This window comes from Otolemur garnettii, unplaced genomic scaffold (assembly GCF_000181295.1).
Source record: "Otolemur garnettii isolate 467f Iridium unplaced genomic scaffold, OtoGar3 scaffold00004, whole genome shotgun sequence".
Lineage (NCBI taxonomy): Eukaryota > Metazoa > Chordata > Mammalia > Primates > Galagidae > Otolemur > Otolemur garnettii.
This window is the reverse complement of record NW_003852399.1, coordinates 27459828-27470378: the sequence shown is the minus strand read 5'-3', so window position 1 is coordinate 27470378 and position 10551 is coordinate 27459828. Positions and strand designations below refer to the sequence as shown.

Sequence of the window (10551 nt, the reverse complement as noted above, 5' to 3'; positions counted from 1 at the left end):
CTTCAGAGAAGTTTCTCTTCAAGTCCCTTGCCCACCCCAAGATGCGATCACTTGTTCTTTTCTTGCTAATACGTTTGAATTCTCTGTGGATTCTGGTTGTTAAACCTTTGTTGGAGACATAACCTGAAAATATCTTCTCCCATTCTGAGGACTGTCTGCTTGCTTTACTTACTGTGTTTTTGGCTATGCAGAAGCTTTGTAGTTTGATCAGATCCCAGTAATGTGTTTTTGGTGTTGCTTCAGTTGCCCGGGGGGTCTTCCTCATAAACTTTTTGCCCAGGCTGATTTCTTCAAGTGTTTTCCCTTACCTTTCTTCTAATATTTTTATAGTTTCATGTCTTAAGTTTAAATCTTTAATCCAGTGAGAGTCTTTCTTAGTTAATGGTGTGGGTCCAGTTTCAGTCTTCTACAGGTCATCAGCTAGTTCACCCAGCACAATTTGTTATATAGGGAATCTTTTCCCCACTGAATGATTTTAATTGGCTTATTGAATATCAAATAAGGCAAGTAGCTGGGTTCATCTCTTGGTTCTCTCTTCTGTTCCATACATCTTCCTCTCTGTTTTTGTGCCATACAGTTTTGATCACTATCAATTTATAGTATAATCTGAGGTCTGGTTGCATGATTCCTCCTGCTTTGTTTTTATTTCTGAGTAATGCCTTTGGGTATTTGAGGTTTTTTTTTTTTTTTGATTCCATGTAAAACAAAGTATTATTTTTTCAAAATCTTTAAAGAATGACAGTGAAACTTTAATATGGATTACATTAAAATTGTATATTATTTTGGATAATATGGACATTTTAACAATGTTGATTCTTCCCAGCCTTGAGTATGGTCTGTTTTTCCATTTGTTAACATTTTCAGCTATTTCATTTCTTAGAGTTTCATAGTTCTCTTTATAGAGATCTTTCACGTCCTCTGTTAGGTAAACTCCCAAATATATCATCTTCTTTGGCACTACAGTGAAAGGAATAGAGTCCTTGACTATTTTTTCAGCTTGACTATTGTTGGTATATATAAAGGCTACAAATTTATGAGTGTTGATTTTGTAGCCTGAGACGCTGCTGTATTCCTTGATCACTTCTAAAAGTTTTGTAGTAGAATCCCTGGCATTTTCCAGATATACAATCATGTCATCTGCAAAGAGGGAAAGTTTCATCTCCTCTGACCCTATATGGATACCCTTGATCGCCTTTTCTTGCCTAATTTTGATGGCTAAAACTTCCATTACAATGTTGAAAAGCAGTGGAGACAATGGGCAACCTTGCCTGGTTCCTGATCTGAGTGGAAATGATTTCAGCTTTACTCCATTCAATACAATATTGGCTGTGGGTTTGCTGTAGATGGCCTCTATCAATTTAAGAAATGTCCTTTCTATACCAGTTTTCTTAAGTGTTCTGATCATGAAAGGATGCTGGATATTATCAAAAGCTTTTTCTGTATCAATTGAGAGAATTGTATGTTTTTTGCTTTTTAATTTGTTTATGTGATGAATTATATTTATAGATTTACGTATATTGAACAAACCTTGAGACCCTGGGTTAAAGCCCACTTGGTCATGGTGTATAATTTGTTTGATGTGTTGCTGGATTCTGTTTGCTAGGATCTTGTTGAATATTTTTGCATCAATAGTTATTAGTGATATTGGTCTATAATTTTCTTTTCTTGTTGGGTCTTTTCTTGGTTTAGGGATCAAGGTGATGTTTGCTTCATAGAATGTGTTGGGTAGTATCCTTTTTCTATATTTTGGAAAAGGTTAACTAATATAGGTACTAGTTCTTTTTTAAAGGTTTGGTAGAATCCTGATTTGAAGCCATCTTGTCCCGGGCTTTTCTTTTTAGGGAGATTTTCTATAGTTGATGCTATTTCAGAACTGGATATGGGCCTGTTCAACATTTCCACTTCATTCTGGCTAAGTCTAGGAAGGTGGTGTGCTTCCAAGTATTGGTCAATTTCTTTCAAATTTTCGTGTTTCTTCAAATTTTTTTAATATCTGAGGAGTCTATTGTTATTTCATCTTTGCCATTTCTGATTGATGAAATTAGAGACTTTACTCTTTTTTTTCTTGTTTAGGATAGCCAAAGACATATCTATTTTATTGATCTTTTCAGAAAACCAACTCTTTGATTTATTGATCTGTTGTATAATCCTTTTGTTTTCAATTTTATTTAATTCTTCTCTAATTTTGGTTCTTTTCTTCTGCTGGGTTTGGGATTGGAATATTCTTCCTTTTCCAGTTGCTTGAGATGTCCCATTAAGTTGTTAACTTTCTCTCTTTCTGTTCTCTTAAGAAAGGCTTGCATTTCTGTCCCAGTTATATTCCCCTACAGGACAGGTGCAGTTTCAGTTTACTGAAACTATGACTCATCCCCACCTTGTGCCGCTGCCATTGCCTCAGTTCTTACAGAGTTGGCGTCTCTGTCTCTGCAGCACTCTGTGTTGGGGCAGGCATAGTTAGAGATTATACTCAGCTCTCAGTTCCTTCCTCTCCCTGGGCTGGTGCTTTTGCCCCACCTGCTTTTGTCCCAGCTATGTTCCCCTGTTAAAGCAGCACTTCTGACTCAGCCCTGCCCTGGGAGTATTATAGTCTCCATCCCTGCCATGCCGCGTACCTGCCCGCCTGGGCAGGTACTGTGTCAGGCATACCCTTTAGTCATGGTGCCTGTGTTTCTGTCCCAGATCTGTTTGCTGGTGGCTGCCACTGGAGTAGAGGCTTGGCTTTCTTGGGTTGTGAATAGAGGCGAGAAGTATCTCTCCAAAATATCCCCTGGGATGTGAGCCCTATTGTTTCTGCCAGTGCCAGTGCTGCTCTGTGCCCTGGGGGACTGCTTTTCCCTCTCCCATATGGCTCCCTCGGTCCACAGTTGTCTCTTTACCCCTGTGCTACAGAATCAGCACAGACCTACAACAGCCCACCACTTGTCCACATCTCTTGAGAAAGTGCTCAAGAATCTGGACTCCCATGGGGGACAGGCTTCCAGACCTCCGAGTGAGAGTGGAAGGGAGTTCTTGGAGTTCAGAGTTGCAGGTAGAGAATATATACAGTTTTATGTCTGGTGGGAGAGTGCCATGACACACTAGTGGGTCCTCTCTGGGGAAGGAGTTCTGGCTTAGAGGGTCTCTTTCATGGGATAAAATAGGAGGAGATTTGAACGCTGCTTGCTTGTTTGTATAAAGTACACTACGAGCTGTTCTCAAGTGGAGGGGACTCCCATCCACTTGGCAATGGATTTTGTACCTATTGTTTGTTTCTTTGGGGTCACAGCTTGCTTCAGCAGGGGTCATGTGAGTTCTTCAACCTTCTCTCTTGGCTCAGTTCCAAACCATCAGCTTACTTGCTAAACTTATGTCCTTTAACTCTTCTTGTGGACAGGAGCCTCTATGGAAAGATCACTCCAGTTGGCCATCTTCCCTTCATGCCTCTGCTGGTTAAATTTTAAACTGTAATTGAATTTCATTAAATGTTTTTCTGTACTGTGATCCAAACCAGGATACCACATTACATTTAGAATAATACATTTTAAAATAATTTAAATTATTTAATAATTATTTTGATACTTATGAATAATATAATCTGCAGCATAGCAAGAATTTTTTTTTTCCCAAGTCAGTATTTAGATTCGTATAAGCATGCCTTGGAGGTATTGTGAGTTTGATTCTGTTGTACAATGAGTAGTACAATAAAATGAGTTACACACATTTTTATTTTCTTTCTTTCTTTTTCTTTTTTAGAGACAGATCTCATGCTGTTGCCCTCGGTAGAGTGCCGTGGTGTCAGAGCTCACAGCAGCCTCCAGCTCTTGGGCTGGGTGATTCTCTTGCCTCAGCCTCTCAAGTAGCTTGGGCCATAGGTGCCTGCCACAATGCCCGGCTATTTTTTTGTTGCAGTTTGGCTGGGGCTGGGTTTGAACCCACCACCCTCAGTATATGGGGCTGGCACCCTATACACTGAGCCACAGGTGCCACACCATTTTTATTTTCTTAATGAATTTAAAATTATGTTTACAGTATCTTGTGGTTTGTTAAGTGTATAATGATATTATGTCTAAAAAATGTATATACCTAAATTAATAAGTACTTTAGTGCTAAAAAATGCTAATGATTATCTGAACTGTTAGGAAGTCTTAATCTTTTTGCTGATGGAGGGTCTTGTCTTGTCATTGTTGATGGGTGATGACTGTTAGAGGTGGTAGTTGCTTAAGGCTGGGGCTGCTGTGAGAATCTTTTAAACTACGACAGCAACAACAATGAAAATAAAATAAAATATGACAACACTGTAATCCTAGCATTCTGGGAGGCCGTGGTAGGTGGATTATTTGAACCCATGAGTTCCAGACCAGCCTGAGCAAGAGTGAGACCCCGTCTCTAAAAATTAGCTGGGAATTGTGGCGGGCACCTATAATACCTGCTACTTGGAATCCTGAGGCAAAAGGATTTCTTGAGTGCAAGAGTTTGAGGTTGCTATGAGCTATGATGCGATGGCACTCTATAGAGGGCAACTCATTGAGACTATCTCAAAAAAAAAAAAAAAGACAACAGTGAAGTTTCCTGCATCAATTGCCTCCTCTTTTCACAAAAGATTTCTTTATAACATCAGATGGTATTCAATAGCATTTTACCCAGTAGAACGCCTATCAGAATTGGAATACATCCTCTCAAACCCCCTCCTGCTGTTTTATCAATTAAGTTTATGGAATATTCTAAATCTTTTGTTGTCCTTTGAACAATGTTCATAACGTCTTCACTGGGAGTAGATTACATTGTGAAAAATCACTTTCTCTGTTCATTCATAATAAGAAATTCCTCATTTGTTCAAGTTTTATGATGAAGTTTGTAGCAATTCATTTACATCCTCAGGCTGTACTTCTAAATCTAGTTCTCTTGCTATTTCCTTTATATCTACAGTTACTTCTTCCACTAAAGTGTTGATCCCTTCAAAGGCATCCATGAGGGTTAGAATGAACTTCTTTCATTCTGCTGTTAATGTGGATATTTTTACCTCCTCCCATGAATCACACACGTTTTTAAGTGTCATCTAGAATGGTGAATCCTTTCCCGAAGGTTTACTCTTCCCACGTGCATCAGAAGAATCACTATGACAGCTATAATCTTATGAAATGTATTTATTTAGATTAATAAAACTTGAAAGTCAAAATCGCTCCATCTCTGGGCTACAAAATCAATGTTGTATTTAGCAGGCATGAAAACAACATTGATCTCCTTATATATTTCTATCAGACTTTGGGTGTCCAAGTGCACTGTCAATGAGCACTATTATTTCAAGAGATATATTCTGAGCAGTAGATCTTCACAATGAGCTTAAAATATTCAGTATATCTTGGCGTAAACAAATGTGCTATCATCCAGGCTTTGTTCCCATTTCTAGAGCTCAAGTAGAGTAGATTTAGCATAATTTTTATGGGCACTAGGATTTATGGGTGCATAATGGTAATTGCATTAACCAATAACCAACCAGGCATTGATGTCTTACTAGGCATGAAAGTCCCTAGATGGCATCTTTTTCCACTGGAATTTTCTTTGTTCTACATTGCAAATCTGATGTATAGCATAACCATTTATCTTTGTTAGTGATCTTATTAAGATCTGATGGATAACTTGCTACAGATTCATAATAGCATTTGCTGATTCAATTTGTACTTTCATGTTATGGGGACAACTTCTTCCCTTAAACCTCATGAACCAATCTCTGCTAGTGTCAGTCTTGTCTTCTACACCAGCTGTCTTAACTCTGTCAGCCTTAGTAGAATCGAAAACTTTATCCATACTAGCAATAGGCTGTTTTGCTTTCTTATCATTCCTCTGTTTACTGGAGTACCACTTTTAATTTCCTTCAAGAGCTTTTCCTTTGCATTTACAACTTGGCTAGCTGTTTAACACAAGAGGCCTAGGTTTTGGTCCTTCTCAACTTTTGCATACCTGTCTCACTAAGTGTAATTATTTCTAGCTTTTGATTGAAAGAGATCTTCCACTCTTCCTTTAAGTTAATACTTAGAGGCTATTGTAGAGTTATTAATTGGCCTAATTTCAATACTGTTGTGTCTTAGGGAATAGGGAGGTCTCAGGAGAAGGGAGAGAGACGGGAATGGCCAAATGGTGGCAGTCAGAACACACACATTTATCAGTTAAATTCTCTATCTTATATGGGCATGGTTCATGGTACTCCAAACAATTTCGGTAGTAACATCAACTGTTACTATTAACAATCACCGTGGGAGATATTAATAGTAATAAAATTTTATAGATATTAGAAAATTACCAGATTTTATCCAGAGACATGAAGTGAGGACATATTGGGAAAACAGTGCCAATAAATTAATGCAGGGTTTTTACAGACAGAGCTTCACTGTGTAAAAAAGAGCAAACAGCAAGATCTGCAAAGTGTAGTATAGCAAAATGGAATAAAATAAGGTACGTTATCTAGCCAGCAGTCAATAAGTATTTGTTGATTGAGTGAATTAGGCTATTAGGGTAGGAGATATACTTTGAAAATGAACAGTGGTAATTATACCTTTCTTATAGGAACTTGAATTTTGTTCAGTTTATTTGCATTTATTCACAACTTTCTTTTTTATTAGAAATAGTGAGAAATCTTGGAAATGATTGAAACAAACATATGGTAGTAAATGTAAAATGAATTGCCATTATAAGATGCAAGTTTTGGGGAGAATATATGAACAGTTTATGAGTATTGGACTGTTACTCACACATAGCTTTTACTTTTTAAAGCAGTATTAGGAAGGAATTAGAAAAATACTACTTAATTTTCTAACTTTAGCATATTGAACCTTTATACCATGGATAATCTGTTACAGCTGTTTTTGTTGCACCTGTTTTCCTGCTTAATAATTAAATTTCCTGAATCTTAAAATTGGCTTGTTTTCATTAATTCTTCATAATATAATGACCGTTTATTTCCATTTAACACTAATTTTGATTTACTTAATATTTTTATATTTCTTAGCTCACAGAAATGCAAGCTGAGAGTAGTTATTATAGCCCACAAAAAGTAAAATCTAAAGAAATACTATGTTGGGAACAAGAAGGAACTACAGTTGAGGTAATCTTTTGACACTGAATGTATTTTTTTAAAGTCTTTGGTTCTTTAAGTTCATATTTTATAAATGTAGGTTTGTTATAAATAATATATTTCAAAATATTTGTTTATATTTCTATCTTCATATTCATGGTATTATTTAAAATATTTCTTTAACAAAGATTTTGCTGTAATGTGCAATCTTTCATTTTCATTTTTTCATTTAACTTATATGTGCTTTTGTATATTTGTGGGTATGTATGTACATATTAGTGTTTATGAAATGTGGGTTTCATAGAGAGACAAATAACATGTTTCTCATTTTAATAGAGTTTTTATTCTAAGGACAATAAATTTGGAAAGGCCATGGCCCTAAAAATGTTTGACTAATTTAGAAATTCTACAAGCGAAGTTTCTAGTATTTTTATTCAAGGTCTTAGTTCTGATGTTTTTCTTCTCATAGGCCCTTATGATGGGAGAGCCTTTCTTTGATTGCCAGATTGGGTTTGTAGGTTGCAGAGCTATGTGCCTTAAAGGAATTATGGGTGTTAAAGATTTTGAAGAGAATATGAATAGAAGTGAAGCAGTAAGTAAAAATCTCCCATTTTTTTCCCCTTTTTGGATAGGATGCAGGGATAATGAAGTACTTATTGAAGTGTTTAACTATGTAAAATCTGTTAGGCTGCATATATCTCTGGCTTGAGAGAGGAGCTTTACTGTTTCCTCCTGCATTTCCCTTGTAAGAAATTATAGAGCTCAGGGGAATTTAGAAAGTTGGTAGCACTTAACACCTGGAAAATAGTTCCAACTACTTTCTAATCCGTAAATATTTCTTCTTTTTTGTTTATAGGAGCTACTTGGAGTTCCTTTTTGGTTTGTTAAAATGTTCTTTACCAAAATAGGCAATGAAAAGGAAGACAGCTTTCTTTATCTTTTTATAGGACTTAAGGTTTTATTGATTTCTATTGACTAGTGAATGGATGTTATAAAATCAAGGCTTTCTTTAACAGTCTAATGATTTTTCCTGCTGTTCATAAATTTTGGCTTTTGTCTTCAGGAGGCCTGTTTCTTCATCTGTGGTGAAAACTTGAGTACAAAAGGTTCAACATACCTTACAAATTCATTGTTTGATTACCGAAGCCCAGAAAATAATGGTACTCGTGCAGAATTTATCTTGGATGCAGCTCATCATAAGGTCAGAGAATATATATTTGAGCCAAATTCTGGGCTGTGTTTGGGTGGGCACATTGTATGAATACTTGTGTTTGCCTCCTCTCAAATGGTATCTTCTGAATGCTAATTGTTTATTAAAACATTTAGAATATTTTTGTCCATCTTGTACATCTAGAAAAGTTTGAGGAGTACCCAGTGGCCACTACTTTTATGTATGTAATCATATTTTGTTTGTCCATATGCTACTTTAAAAAATATTTATGTAGGGCGGTGCCTATAGCTCAGTGGGTAGGGCGCTGGCCACATACACCAATGCTGGTGGGTTTGAACCCAGCCCGGGCCAGCTACAACAATGACAACTGCAGCAAAAAAAATAGCTGGGTGTTGTAGCAGGAGCCTGTAGTCTCAGCTTCCTGGGAGGCTGAAGCTAAGAGAATTGCTTTAGCCTAGGAGTTTGAGGTTGCTGTGAGCTGTGACACCATGGCACTCTACTTAGGGTGACAGCTTGAGACTATGTCTCAAAAAAAAAAAAAATTCATGTAGGAAACATGTCAAATTAGCTCTGTTAATTATTTCTTTTAGAATGTGGGATTGATGGGAAGAAATGGGGAATTCAGCCTTTTATTATGTATACTTTTTAGTATTGTTTAGATTTTTCATGTAAGATTATATTAATATATTTATGGAACATTAATATATTTATGGAATAAGTTAAATTCAAAAGAGTTACCTGAAGATTAATGTAATAGAATAAATTATTCTATTTTAATTATTCTCATTTTTACTTTCATAATTAAAAGAATTTAATGTTGACCTGAATTAAATTTTTAAACTTATGAAATCCTGTATTTATAAAATATCTTTAGTGTTTGAACTGTTTCATGTAAGTGTTCAAGTATTAACTCTATTTGAGACTATACAGTATAGGACAGTTTTGTTATAGTGGTAAAGGTAAGAAATGTACTATCTTCTACATTATAGCTATTCATTAACTAAACATTATTGATAAAGTGGTCTAGTAGAATTATAGATGTCCTATTTTTGTGGTCTATGAGAGGGGGAACATGTTTCTTAGAAGTGAATTCTTTGGACAACTGCTGTTCTTTTGGTAATCCTTTTTGTTGATAAACATTCTATGTAAGGGTATGTGTCTGACCTATCAGATTTTAACTCAGGATGTTTCTTTTATGCAAGTTTGTTCTGTTTGCATTGCTTTGTTGGCAGGAGACATACACTGAGATTGCTGGAATGCAAAGGTTTGGGGCTTTTTACATGGATTACCTCTATACAATGGAGAATACTAGCGTCAAAGGTATTGGCTTCTTTCCTTTATATTTGCCTTTCCTTGAGCAACTGAAACAAAAGCTTCTTTAGAATCAGTTGATCTTTGGTTGTACTCTGTTATATATTATTTACCTTTTAGTACCTTGGGGAATGATTTAATTTTAATGCTATGTTAGAATTTTCTTAGATTTTTGCCATTTTTAGTCCTTTTTTAAATACAACTAGTTGAACATATTTTGTAGAACCAAATAAAATTAGTTCTTATATGTGTGAAATATTAAAATTTTGATACATCATATTTTGTTACATTTTCAAAAAGAATTACCATTCCTTTTATATATTAAATATATTTTAAAGGTTATATAAATCCTTTTCTGAACAATGTTTGTTTGAGAGATTGAAGACTTCACAAAGTGGCTGATCTTGAAATAAGTTTTTTAAGGAAGAGAGAAAGAGTATTAATTTTCCACTTTCTTCTTTTGTAGTAGTTTCTAAATGTTGGTATTCTCATTGGTCAGTCTCCAATTTTTCCCCCCAAACTCTCTCTTGAAGTCATCTCATTCTTTTCCATGGAATTAAGTCCTGCCTATCTATTGTTGATGCCCAAATTTGTATTTCTAGTCCAAACTTATTGAAGGTTCAGAATTAAATATCCAGGGCATACTTTACATTTTAATTTCTGTGTCTCACAGATACCTGAAAACTAAATGTGTCCAAAATTGAATTATTAATATGCCCATGACCATCTACTACTTGTGTTCCTCCTCTTATTTTCATTCCCCTCTTCTTGGAAAATTGTACTGTCATCTTCTATAGTTGCTCAAGCCAGAAACCTGAGATTCATCATGGCACACTATTTCCTTCTCTCTTAGCATCCTATTTATCATCACATTTATCATAAGTTTCTACCTCCAAAACTTATGTGGAATCCATGCAGTCCTTGTCACCTTCACTCTTATCACTCTTATCCAATCTACCATCATTTCTAGGTTCTAATAGCTTTCTTACTGGTCTTCCTTCTTCCACTTTTGTTCTCCCAT

The 10551-nt window shown here is 35.7% G+C and overlaps 1 protein-coding gene across 4 annotated transcripts in view; it reads left to right on the top strand.

The window, feature by feature from the left end:
- VPS13B (vacuolar protein sorting 13 homolog B) overlaps positions 1-10551 on the top strand; it is a 777819-nt gene that overhangs the window by 60760 nt on the left and 706508 nt on the right. For all 4 annotated transcript variants that reach the window (XM_023517476.1, XM_023517471.1, XM_023517472.1 and 1 more), the window contains exons 9-12: positions 6983-7078; positions 7518-7640; positions 8112-8249; positions 9452-9539. In XM_023517476.1, the coding sequence (XP_023373244.1) occupies positions 6983-7078; positions 7518-7640; positions 8112-8249; positions 9452-9539 (445 nt within the window). The remainder of the gene's footprint in view (positions 1-6982; positions 7079-7517; positions 7641-8111; positions 8250-9451; positions 9540-10551) is intronic.